This window comes from Lynx rufus, unplaced genomic scaffold (assembly GCF_022079265.1).
Source record: "Lynx rufus isolate CCGP_SWC_20201006 ecotype Redwood Valley unplaced genomic scaffold, mLynRuf1.p SCAF_31, whole genome shotgun sequence".
NCBI classification, from domain to species: domain Eukaryota; kingdom Metazoa; phylum Chordata; class Mammalia; order Carnivora; family Felidae; genus Lynx; species Lynx rufus.
The window spans coordinates 99795-112223 of record NW_025814847.1 but is presented as its reverse complement, the minus strand read 5'-3'; the positions used below and the strand labels follow the sequence as shown (position 1 = coordinate 112223).

Below are 12429 nucleotides of genomic sequence, written 5' to 3'. Positions count from 1 at the left end.
TTTTTAAACAATGGAAACACCAGCAAGTCTAAAAAAACAGTTACGAGTCAGGAGTTTATAAGTGCTTAAGAAAAAAGTGTGGTGTTAGCGGAAAGGGTCTGAGTTTTGTGTTCAAATTCCAGCCTGTTCACTTGATGCTAAGTAAACTTGGATACGCTTCTTAATGTTTCTGAACCTCATTTCATTCACTGCTAAGTGAAGATGGTACCAATTTTCCAGATGGTTAGGAGGATTAAATAATTATGTAAGTTTTCAGTAAACGATGGCTGTAGCAATAATTGTATTTGCAGTAGGTGGTATTTTCTGATATGAAAATGACATGAAATGACACAGTGTCTCTGGATATACACAAAATGGCTATCTCTGAGTAGTGGGATTATGGGGAACGTTTGTAAACCATACTCTTCTATAATGTTGTAGTTCTTTGCAATGTATTTTTGTAATCAGAAAAAAAAAATTAAGTGATGTTTCTGGGAGGTCAGGGAGATCTGGGGATCACCACACAAATTCCAGTCTATGTATAATTAGAGGAGAGACCGTGTTGGCTGGCTGCCTTTCTGTTCTTTTAAAAAGGGCTCTTTTTTTCTGGGGCGCCTGGGTGGCTCAGTCAGTTAAGCGTCCGACTCCAGCTCAGGCCACGATCTTGTAGTTTGGGAGTTTGAGCCCCACATCTGGCTCTCTGCTGTCAGTACAGAACCCACTTCAGATTCCCTGTCCCCCCATTTTCTCTGCCCCTCGCCTATACACACACACCCATGCACGCTTGCTCGCTTTCTCAAAAATAAATAGACATCAAAAAACAGGGGCTCTTTTCTGAACTGTTTTACACACAACGCTCTGACACCAAATTCATATTTTTCCCATTAACAACAAATTTTTCAATTGTCCACGCACCAACTGAGTGTCCTCCAATTCAGTTCAGTAGTGATACTCACCACTCAGAGTTAGTGCAGACCTCACAGGTTAAGGGTTCAGGCCCTTCGGGCTGATGGTCCCCCACTTCGGGCTCCAGTCACAAGTCCCAGGTTGCCACCTGTACTCCTCGACCCAGTCACGTAGAGACCTTGGTTTGTGCCAGCCACTGTGTGAAATGCTGTGGTTACAGAAATGAGTAAGTCATGGCCCTTGCTCTTGAGGACCTCATCGCCAGGTGGATTTCCCTCCCCCAGTTGCCGCGTCCACACTTCAGACTTCACTGATCACTGAACTTGGGATGACGCTCAGATCGGTGTCTTCAGGTCAGAGCTTTAGACCTTGATCCAGCTGCTTACTGCATATGCAACCTTGACGTTCCTCCCGTACCTCCACCTTAGGTGTCCTCTGAATTGAACCTGTCTTTCCCTTCCCAGAGTATCAGTGTCAGTCCTCTGACAAACCAAACCTGAGTGTGTTTCCCTCGTTCCCTGTGTGGGTAAAGGGCATTATCAGTCGCTCATGCAAACCACCACCCTTGACTTCCCTCATTTACCCCATGTCCCCAGATCTTACCTCCTTATATCTTTTTTAGTTGTCCATTCTTTATTCTGTTACTGTCTTCAGTCAGGCTACCACCTTCATCCACCGAAGACCCGGAATTACCCAGAGCCTCCTGTTCAGACTTCCTGCCTCCCCTGTGATTACTCTCCTCTATCCCCCTGTGGCTGCCAGGTTGACCTTCTCAAAGGGCATACGTGAGCATATCACTGTCCAGTTTAAAACCCTTGAGGATTTATCAGTCCCATTAGGAATGGCAGGATTTGGGGCACGTGGGTGGCTCAGTCGGTTAAGTGTCCAACTTCAGCTCAGATCATGATCTTGTGGTTCCTGGGTTCTAGCCCCACTTTGGGCTCTGTGCTGACAGCTCAGAGCCTGGAACCTGCTTCAGATTCTGTGTCTCCCTCCCTCTCTGCTCCTACCCTGCTCATGCTCTGTCTCTGTCTCTCTCTCTCAGAAATAAATAAACATTAAAAAGAAAAAAAAAAAGAATGGCAGGTTTTGGCTCAAGTAAACGTCTCCTTCTGAGCCGAGGGCAGATCAGTGTTTGTGTATGTGATACAGCCTCACAGTCCTTCTCACTACAACAGCTTTTTTCTGGTTGGTTGTTTCAGGTGTACAGTATATTGATTTGACAACTCTGCATTTCTCAGTGCTCAGTATAAGTGAAGTCACCACCTGTCCCCGTACAATGTCATTACAGTATTACTGACTGTATCCCCTGTGCTGTACTTTTCATTTCTGTGATTTGTTTATTTTATAACTGGAAATTTGTACCTCTTTTTTTCTTAAAATTTTTTTAATGTTTATTTTTGAGAGAGCATGAGCGGGGTAGGAGCAGAGAGAGAAGAAGACACAGAATCTGAAGCAGGCTCCAGACTCTGAGCTGTCAGCACAGAGTCCGACACAGGGCTCGAACTCACGAACATGAGATCATGACCCGAGCGGAAGTCGGACGCTTAACCGAGCCACCCAGGCGCCCCAGAAGTTTGTACCTCTTAATCCCCCTTACCTATTTAACCTCTTCCCCCATCCACCTCCTCTCTGGCAACCACTAATTTGTTCTGTGTATTTAAGAGTCTGTTTGGTTTTTTAGATTGCACGTATGAGTGAAATCATATGCTATTTGTCTTTTTCTAACTTATTTCACTTAGCATAATACCCTCTCACTCCAGCCATGTTGTAGCACATAGCCAGGTCTCATTCTTTTTTATGCCTGAGTAGTATTCCACTGGGGTGCATACACCACATCTTCTTTGTCCATTCACCTACCAGTGAACACTTGGGTTGCTTCCATATCTTGGCCATTGGTAAATAATGTTGCCATAAACATAGGGGTACATATATCTTTTTGAATTAGTGAATTTTTTAAGTTCATTTATTTAAAAAAATTTGTTTTGATATTTATTTTTGAGAGAGAGAGAGAGAGAGAGAGGGAGAGGGAGGAAGACACAGAATCCGAAGCAGGCTCCAGGCTCTGAGCTGTCAGCACAGCGAAGCTTGAACTCATGAAACGTGAGATCATGACCTGAGCTGAGTCGGACGCTTAACCAACTGAGCCACCCAGGGGCCCTAAGTTCATTTATTTATTTTTTTAGTAATCTCTACACCCAATGTGGGACTTGAACTCATGACCCTGATGTCAAGAGATACATGCTCCTCCAATTGAGCCAGCCGGGTGGTCCTGAATTAGATTTTTGTTTCCTTTGGGTAAATACCCAGTAGTGGAATTACTGGATCACATGTCATTTCTGTTTGTCATTTTTTGCGGAACCTCCATACTGTTTCCCACAGTGTTTGCACCGATTTACATTCCCATCACCAGTGCGCAAGGGTTCTCTTTTCTCCACATCCTTGCTGACGTTTGGTATTTCTTTTCTTTTTGATACTAGCCATTCCAACAGGTGTGAGGTGATGTGTCCTTGTGGTTTTGATTTGCGTTTCCCAGGTGACCCTTGGCGTGCATCTCTTCGTGTGCCTGTTGGCTGTCTGCATGTCTTACTGTAACACTTGAGACAGTCATTATTAATTGGTACGGATTGGCGCTGAGGTGAACTGCGTTTGATTGGTACCAGGATGAAATCTCATCCTTTTTTTTTTTTTTTTTTTTTTAATGTTTTTATTTATTTTTGAGAGAGAGAGAGAGGGACTGAGTGCGAGCAGGGGAGGGGCAGAGAGAGAGGGAGACACAGACAAAGCAGGGTCCGGGCTCTGAGCTGTCAGCACAGAGCCCGACGTGGGGCTCGAACTCACGGACCGCGAGATCATGACCTGAGCCGAAGTCAGACGTTCAACCGACTGAGCCACCCAGGCGCCCCTGAAATCTGTCATCCTCGACTGGCACGATCAAGTTTAAACTCTGTAGTTTGGTATGTAAGGCCCTCGTTGATGTATCCCACCACTCCCCACTTTGCTGTCCCCTTATCTCTTTTCTCAAAACTCAGCTCAGGGGCGCCGGGGTGGCTCAGTCGGTTAAGCACCTGACTCAGTTTCAGCTCAGGTCATGATCTTCAGGTTTCATGAGTTGAACCCTGTGGCAGGCTCTGTGCTGACAGTGCAGCATCTGCTTGGGATTCCGTCCCCCTCTCTCTGTCTCTCTCTGCCCCTCCCCTGCTCACACTGTCTCTGCCTCCCTCAAAAATAAATGAATAAACTTAAAAGATTTTTTGAACTTAGCTTAAAAGCACCTCCGCGAAAAAGCTTTTCAGGGTACTCTGCTCCTCCCACCAGATGGATCTTGATTGTTGTCTTTGAGTTCCTTAGCGCCCTGTGCACACAGATACCTTGGTTGTGGGCTGGTGCCCTTTAGCACCTTACTTGGTCCTGTGGATTGATCTCCCTAAGTAAAAAAAAAAAAAAAAGCTGGACACTAAGCTTCCTAAGGGCAAAGACCAGGTCTTCATTTTTCTGTCTGCAAGCTTCATACAGATTTAGTACGAAGGATGCTTTTCGTAAGTGTCTGTGAAATGGAGGCGTGTGTGTTTGCCACACTTGACAAGAGTGGAGTAGAATGGCCTTCTAGAAGTTACACTCCCTGCACGCTGTCTTCCAACTCCTGCCGCTGTAAATATTTCACATTCTTTAGGATCTTCTTGGAGGGGCGCTTGGGTGGCTCAGTCAGTTAAGTGTCCACTCTTGATTTTGGCTCAGGTCACGATCCCTGGGTTGTGGGATCGTACCCCTCACTGGGCTCCATGCTGAGCGTGCAGCCTGCTTAAGATTCTCACTCTCCCTCTGCCCCCTCTCCCTTCTTTGCCCGCTCAAAGAAAAACAGATCTTCTTGGAAAGAGTTTGCATAGCCATCTCAGTAGCCTGACTTGCACAAGATTCCTTCTGGTGCTCAGTTGCCACAGTTCTGGTCCCTCTTCTACCTTGAGTGGAGACGGAAAATTAGATGCTTGTTAAAATAAAGTTAATAGCCTTTCACCGTGCTGTTGAGAATCACTCTGTAATGAGCCACAGTTACCGGTGGAAATGTGTAGGGGTGGGAACTAGGTGGCAGCTATTGGAGTAGAGATTGTTTCTTATGACCGCTTTATTGAGACGTAATTCATACACCATGCAATTCACTTATTTAAAGTGTAGAATTCTGTTTTTAGTATATTCCCAGAGTTGTGTAACAACCACCACGATAAGATTTAGAACATATTTTTTTTAAATATAATTTATTGTCAAGTTGGCTAACATACAGTGTATACAGTGTGCTCTTGGTTGTGGGGGGCAGATTGCTGTGATTCATCGCTACATACAACACCCAGTGCAAGTGCCCTCCTCAATGAAGATTTAGAACGTTTTAATCATTACAAAGGGAAACCCCATATCATTTATCACTCCCCATTTCCCTCCCAATCGTCTAGCCCAAGGCAAGCACTTACCTACTCGGTCTGTGTAGACTTGTCTGTGTGGAACATTTCATATAAGCAGATGCTGCAATACGGGGTCCTCGGTGACAGGTGTCTTTCACTTAGGATAACATTTCCAAATTTCCTCCGTGTTGTAGTATGTGTCCGTATACGGCTAGACTGTGTTTAATTTACTCATTTGTCGATTGATGGGTATTTGGGTTGTTCCCAGTTTTTGGCTACCGTGAGTAATGCTGCTATTGTGTATAAGTGTTTGAGTAGACTTCTGTTTCATTTCTTTTGTGTGTATACCTGGAAGTGAAATTGTTAGGTCATGTGTTAATTCTGTTATCATTTTGAGGAACGCCAGACTGTTGTCCAAAGTGACTGTAACACCATTTCACATTCCCACCGGCAGTGTTTGAGATCCTAATTTGTCTGCATCCTTGCCAACACTTGTTATTATCTGTCTTTTTATATTTATGTTACTAAAGACAGACTGAACGCTTTTGGTATTTATATAAATGTGCATATTTTATGTAAAGGTGCACGTAATTTTATATTTAGATACAGCATCCTAGTAGGTGTGAAGTAGCTTCTCACTGTGATGTTTTTTTAAGATTTTTAAAAATTTATTAGAGAGAGAGGGAGGGGCAGACAGAGACAGAGGATTTGAAGTGGGCTCTGAGCTGACAGAGACAACCCAGTGTGGGGCTTGAACTCACAAACTGTGAGATCATGACCTGAGCCAAAGTCGGACACTTAACTGACTGAGCCACCCAGGGGCTGCTCATTATGGGTTTGGTTTGCGTTTCCCTAATGGCTAATGGTGTTGAGCATCTTTTCACGTACTTATCAGCCATTTATTTATCTTTACTATTTAGATCCTTTGCCTATTTTTTTAAGTTTATCTTTTTTAGTAATCTCTGTTAGCGGTGTGGGTCTCGAACTCCTGACCCCGAGATTAAGAGTCTTACGCTCCTCTGACTGAGCCAGCCAGGTGCCCCTCCTTTGCCTGTTTTTAAATTGGGTTGTCTTTTTTTTTTTTTTTTTTTTTTTTGATTTTTTTAACGTTTATTTATTTTTGAGACAGAGAGGGACAGAGCATGAACGGGGGAGGGGCAGAGAGAGAGGGAGACACAGAATCGGAAACAGGCTCCAGGCTCTGAGCCATCGGCCCAGAGCCCGACACGGGGCTCGAACTCATGGACCGCGAGATCGTGACCTGGCTGAAGTCGGACGCTTAACCGACTGAGCCACCCAGGCGCCCCTGGGTTGTCTTTTTATTATCGAGCTGTAAGAGTCTTTGATGTATTCTGGATACAGGTCCCTTATCAGACAGACGATTTACAAACAGCTTCTGTGTTCTCCTACTTTTTCTTTTGAGTGTAGTTGACACACAGTGTTGTGTGTTTCGGGCGTACAAACACTGACTTAGCTTCTCTGTACATTATGCTGTGCTCGCTGCAAGTGTAGCTACCATGTCACTATATGTGGCTGCGTCGCCGTTACGGTGTCATTGACTTTATTCCCCATGCTATCCTTTTATTCGTCTTTTGACTTTGTTGGTGACATGGTTCACAGCAAAAAAATTTTAATTTTGATAAAGCCCAATTTATTCTTTTGTCACCGATGGTTTTGCCATCATATTAAGAAGCCAGCACCTAATCTAGGGTCATAAAGATTTACTCCCGTGATTTCCTGAGAGTTTTACTGTTTTAGCTCTCCCATTTAGCTCTCTGATCCATTTTGAGTTACATTTTGTGTGTGGGGGGGGTAGAGATTTGAACGACTTAAAAAATGTTTCTCAGTCTTGACATAGGACTGAATATCCTGTTTTTATTTTTTCCTTCCTGAGATGATAATCTAGATGCAGTCAGAAGGTGACTTCTGGAGTGGCAGGTGTTGCTCTTGTAGAGAGGGATGTTGACAGGAGGAATAATGTGCTAACGTGTGTGGCAGATTTCAGAGATTAGGGTCAGGTGCCAGGCAGCCTCCCGCTCACCACAGACGCGAGCATTAGTTTAAATCTTGCCCGTTTCAAAATGGGTGAGAATTGTACGACAGGTGCCAGGGGCTGTCGTAGAACCAGTTTTATGTGTTATGTTAGCCGCAGCTGGTGGGCAGCTCTAATGGGCTTATTTGGTTTTCTCCTCAGGGGTCTCTCTGTTTGGTTTGTCGGCCCTCTTGGTCCCTGGGAACTTTGAGTCCCATCTGGAACTTGTCAAGTCCCTGTGTCTGGGGCCATCGCTGATCTACACAGCCAAGTTCGCTCTTGTCTTCCCTCTCATGTATCACACCTGGAATGGGATCCGACACTTGGTAAGTTCATTGTTTACGCGCTTTCTGGGTGAAGGGAATATAGGGGAACGTAGGGTTCTCTCTTTTGTTGCCTGGGTTTGGTGCTGCCCCTGAAGTTAGTTGTGCTGACCTTTGCCCAGGGGCCTCTTGGGGAAAGCTCAACGGGTCCCCGGGGCCCGTGCCCTGCTCGGCAGCCCCGCCGAGCACTGGGTGTAGGCCAGCCAGACCCTTGCTTGGTCTCACTGCGAACTCGTCCGTGGTGTGAGGCGCACTACAAGAGACCCCTGAAGCCAGGACGTCCCTCTGGCCTAGGAGGCGTACTTAGTACACGCGTAATTAACTGGCGCCTACTGTGTGTCAGCCTCTGTTCTAGAGCCTGGGGTTTCAGTTATGAGCTAGATGGTTGCTGATTCCTGTCAATCCAGGTGACAAACTGCTGGAGTCAAATATATTAACTTCTGTTAACTTCTGTTATCTTAACATCGGATCGCATTGACTGTTCTTTTTTTTTTTTTAACTGGAGATAAGGGGTGGAGTGCTTGTTTTTTTTGTTTGTTTGTTTGTTTTTGTTTTTTAGTGTTTATTTTTGAGAGAGATAGAGTGTGTGTGTGAGTGGGGGAGGGCAGAGAGAGAGGGAGACACAGAATCCGAAGCAGGCTCCAGGCTCCGAGCTGTCAGCACAGAGCCCGACGCGGGGCTCAAACCCACAAAGCACAGGATCATGACCTGAGCTGAGGTCGGCCGCCCAACCGACTGAGCCACCCAGATGCCCGAACTGTTTTTGGTCTTCTGTTGAGCTGTTAGAGAGAATGGGGCCACCTTTAACAGCAGCTGGGTAGCTAGGATCCCAGATTTTAATATTGGGGTTAAATATTTGTTGATGGCCTAAAAGCTGTCCTGGTGTTGCCTCCTGTGTGACCTTTGGGTCAGTTCAAAACTAGTGTTTCCATCTCTATTTTATAAAGGGATTAAAGCTTAATCACGCCTGCCCCGGGCCAGAGATTAGTCTCTCCTCCAGCTTTTTAAGATTTTGTGATCTCCCTACCCCAGCCTTGCTTTCTTTCCCAGGAAGACAATTTTGATTCCATTGTTTCTCATCTTCCTTCCTTCTGAACCTGAGTCATCTGCCAGATGGATACTTTTGCCTTAATGTGACCTTTAAACCTTCCACATCAGAGTCTAGAGACAAGCACTTTCTAAATTTCAGTCTGGTCCAAAAGACACTTTAATGGAATCAGAAAAGTGAGGGACTGAATGACCTATTTAATTAAGTGTATCTATCAACTGTTCCCTGGGGTGGTGTTCAGTTTGATTCACAATGACTTCACTGCCCTCTGGGAGGGGATAGGGAAGGAGGGCATTTCCATTAATGACTTCTTATTCCGCAGAACAGATCTCTCTAATGAAAATCAGCCGATCAGCTTCCTCTGGTCACATCCTGGCTCAGGCGGGGTTTGCCATGTATCTGCTTTGGTCTCAGTAAGAGGGGGGGTTAGGGGAAGAGGTCTTGCAAAATCTCAGAATGCAGTCAAGGTTTTTCTGCCCTGGTTCCTGCCTGTAATGGTAATCTCTTTGTTGACACAGTGGGGAGCCTAAAGGCTTTTCTTAAGCCCTTAAATCTGCTTTTATTTTTTTTTCTTGTGGCGAGTGCTGGCTCTGAGTGTGGGACAGGATTTGGTCTACTCTGCACGGCAGTGCCAGCTCTCACCCTCTGAGCCTCTCTGAGCCTGATAGCTGCCTTCCCTGAAGACCTGATGGGGTGTGGTCAGTGGCATTGACGTAGGAGACTGAGAAGTGACAGGGTCTCTAGTGTTCTGAGGAGTGTCCCTCCATCACTACCAGCCAGTAGGGCTCCTTTTTTCCGTTTTGTTTTGTTTTGGGGTTTTTTTTTTTTTTTTTTTTTTGGTAAAACACCGTTCCTATGTAGGCAGAACAGCTCTATGTGGAATCTGCTTGACTCCTAATCTGATCCAGGTAGAGAGAGGCCTGACTCCTACTCCCTGACCCCGCGCTGAGCTCTCCCTGACTTTTCTCTGAAGTGCTCCTGACTTAGCTTAACCCAGAGTGTGGGCGTTGGTGCTGTGCAGGGGGCAGCCAAGTGTGGAAAGTGTAGAACCTAGAAATTCTGCTTTTGCCCTAGGGGATCTTTTAGTGACTCAGAGTACAGTATGTTAGCGTCCCTGGGGTACAAGAGAGTCGAGATCAGTGTTTTTAAACCCCTGGTTTTTGTTGCAATGGGTAGAAAATCAGGTTAGTGGGTTATTATCCACAAAACCAGAAATTAGGGGTGCCCGGCTGGCTCAGTCGGTGGAGAGTGCGACTCTTGGTCTTAGGGTCGTGGGTTCAAGCCCCACATTGGGCATAGAGGTTCTTAAAAAAACAACAAAACAGGAATTTAGTAGGATGCGGCATACAGAACGTAGCACACACACGCTAATGGTAAATATCGCTTATTCTTTCGTGAACTTTCGCTATAAATATACTGACAAACAACTGAGACGTCGTGGTCTAGATCCCAGAGTATTTTCTTAGGGTACTGGTTCTCTGACAGATGTGACTTCTCAGCGGGGGTCCCGTGAGCCACTGTGTCTGAGGAATCACGTGTAGTGCGCCCCCGTTGTGGAGCTTCGCGCTGTACGTCAATAAGTTGTTTCAGAAGTCTTGCAGCTAAACGGCCACCAAATTCACTTGACCATAGAAGTTTTCTCGTGCAGTAACTTTCAGCATTCTGAGGGACTAGTTTGTGGAGGGACACACTTGGGGAAACACTGATTTGGTGGTGGTGTCACGAGGGAAAGTTACATCTCTTCAGCCTGGAGGCTTCTGTATGTAGGGGCCGAGGATGCCTTTCCTGTCCCCGGGAGAAGGGGATGGTGGGTGCCATGTCGCACGGGCTTTGAGAAAGGTGGAGGTGGGTCGGGTGTGAGAGAAGCGCTTTCCCCCTTGACCCGGGCTGAGGGCGGTTGCCCTCCATGAGGTGGGGCTCCTGTGTCAGAAAGGACAGTAGCCAGGACCCTGATTGCTGAAATCCTTTCTTGCTTGCTTTCTTCTCCTTCTTTTTTTTTTTTTTTTTTTTTTTCCTTTTTTCTGCAGATGTGGGACCTCGGGAAAGGTCTGAAGATCCCCCAGCTGTACCAGTCTGGAGTGGCTGTCTTGGTTCTTACTGTGTTGTCCTCTGTAGGGCTGGCAGCCATGTGAAGAGTGAAGTTGCCAGCATTGTCTTCCCATAAATGATTCACTGACCTGTCTTCCTGTTGGTGACTCTCTTCTCCAGCCGAGGCGCAGTTCTCCTGATTTCCTCAGACCCTTTGTGCTCGCACATCCCCTTGGAGCTCAGTAGCAGTAGATACCTTATGGAGCCATGGCAGTGGGAAAGGGCCCAGTTTCCCCTCGTTTCTAAAGATGGAATGACTCAAAAATTCCCTTTTCCTGCCCCCAGCCTACAGCCTACTCCGGGCCTGGGAGCCCTCATTCTCTGTCCATATTGGGCCTTGATTTGTGCTGACGGTCAGCTTTTGGCTCCTTCTTCCTGAGACAGTGGAAACAATGCCAGCTCTGTGGCCTCTGCCACGGGGACCGGGAGTGGGGCTGTGGGCGCCACCGCCTGTGGGTTGCTAGCTTAAAGGACAGTTCTGTTCACTGGTCAGAGCCCAGGGTCTTCAGCGCCCACACAGCATGACCGAAAGCAGAGGGGTGGGGGTGGTGGGGAATTAGCCTGTCCCAGCTAGAGGGAGATAAAGAGAGTCAGTTGACTCTTGAAGCAGGTGCTCTGGGGGGGAGATACACAGCTCTTGATGCAAAAGGAAGACCCAGAAAGTTATCGCTGAACCTGTGAAGGGTTATTTTTTCCCCCCTGCATTTCTGGAAAAACGAGCCTCTTTGCTAATCCAAGTTCGTAGGGCATCTTTTTCTGAAACTGAATTAAAAAAATCGTTTTGTCTTTGACTCTCCTTGAAATCGAGAGAAACCCAGAGAACGGCGGTCGGGGAGGAGCCAGTTTCCTCCCCACTCCCTCTGCTCTCAGGCGTTCACATCCTCCAATCTGACCTTTCACAGGAGGGAAACCGCTCGTCCCTCTGCCACTGACCACTGGAACAGTCTTTAGGGAATCAAATGCAAGTAGCCAGAGATCGAATATCATACAGAAGCCTCAGAGACGGAAGGAGCAAGAGAAAGGAAGCTTAGCATGTGGAAGCTCGGCGTTACCACACGCTCCAGAATCCCGCTGAGAACTGCTTATAAACCTCCTGGTGCAGTTCGACACACTGTGAGCCAGGAAGGGAGCCAGAGCCCCAGAGGTGGCAGCTGAGGGATCATGAGCTGGGTACATAGACTGGGAGAGAAAGGGGGGCAGGGACGAGACAGGAGGGATTATTCAAGACCCGGCAGAAATTTATAATTTAACGGGAAGACTTGCTGCTTTGAAAATCTATATTGGGTCCCTAACTCCCTTGGTGGGAGTGCTGTTTTGATATTCTTTGGAAACTCGGGGGTAACATCTGTCTTGTCTGTCTGACTTGTTGGCCAACTGGCTAATGCTGTGGGTTGGGGAGGAGGAACAGGGACTGTGTAACTGGTGGCCGTTGGGCAGGAAGACCTCGCTTAAGCCAAGACCGCGGGGACCTGCTGCCACAAGAGTCTTCCTCCCGGCCCCAAGGGGTCTTTGGCTTTCCACGCGGATTGCTTCTCCCTTTTTGTGCAAGTAGCCCTGAAGAGTCTTTGTAGCCTTCCTCCGCTTAAACCCTATGTCCTTTGTCCTTGTCCTTGGAGTGAGGGACAAATGTCCATGAGGGAAGGTTTTGGCATCGGAACC

At 46.8% G+C, this 12429-nt stretch overlaps 1 protein-coding gene across 6 annotated transcripts in view; it reads left to right on the top strand.

The window, feature by feature from the left end:
- SDHC (succinate dehydrogenase complex subunit C) overlaps positions 1 to 12429 on the top strand; it is a 64852-nt gene that overhangs the window by 24558 nt on the left and 27865 nt on the right. For 4 of the 6 annotated variants that reach the window (XM_047093048.1, XM_047093045.1, XM_047093046.1 and 1 more), the window contains exon 5: positions 7474 to 7637. In XM_047093048.1, coding sequence (XP_046949004.1) covers positions 7474 to 7637 — 164 coding nt within the window. Of the gene's footprint in view, positions 1 to 7473; positions 7638 to 10709; positions 11562 to 12429 lie in introns of those variants that run through there. The other 2 variants (XM_047093044.1, XM_047093043.1) reach the window with 1 other exon arrangement.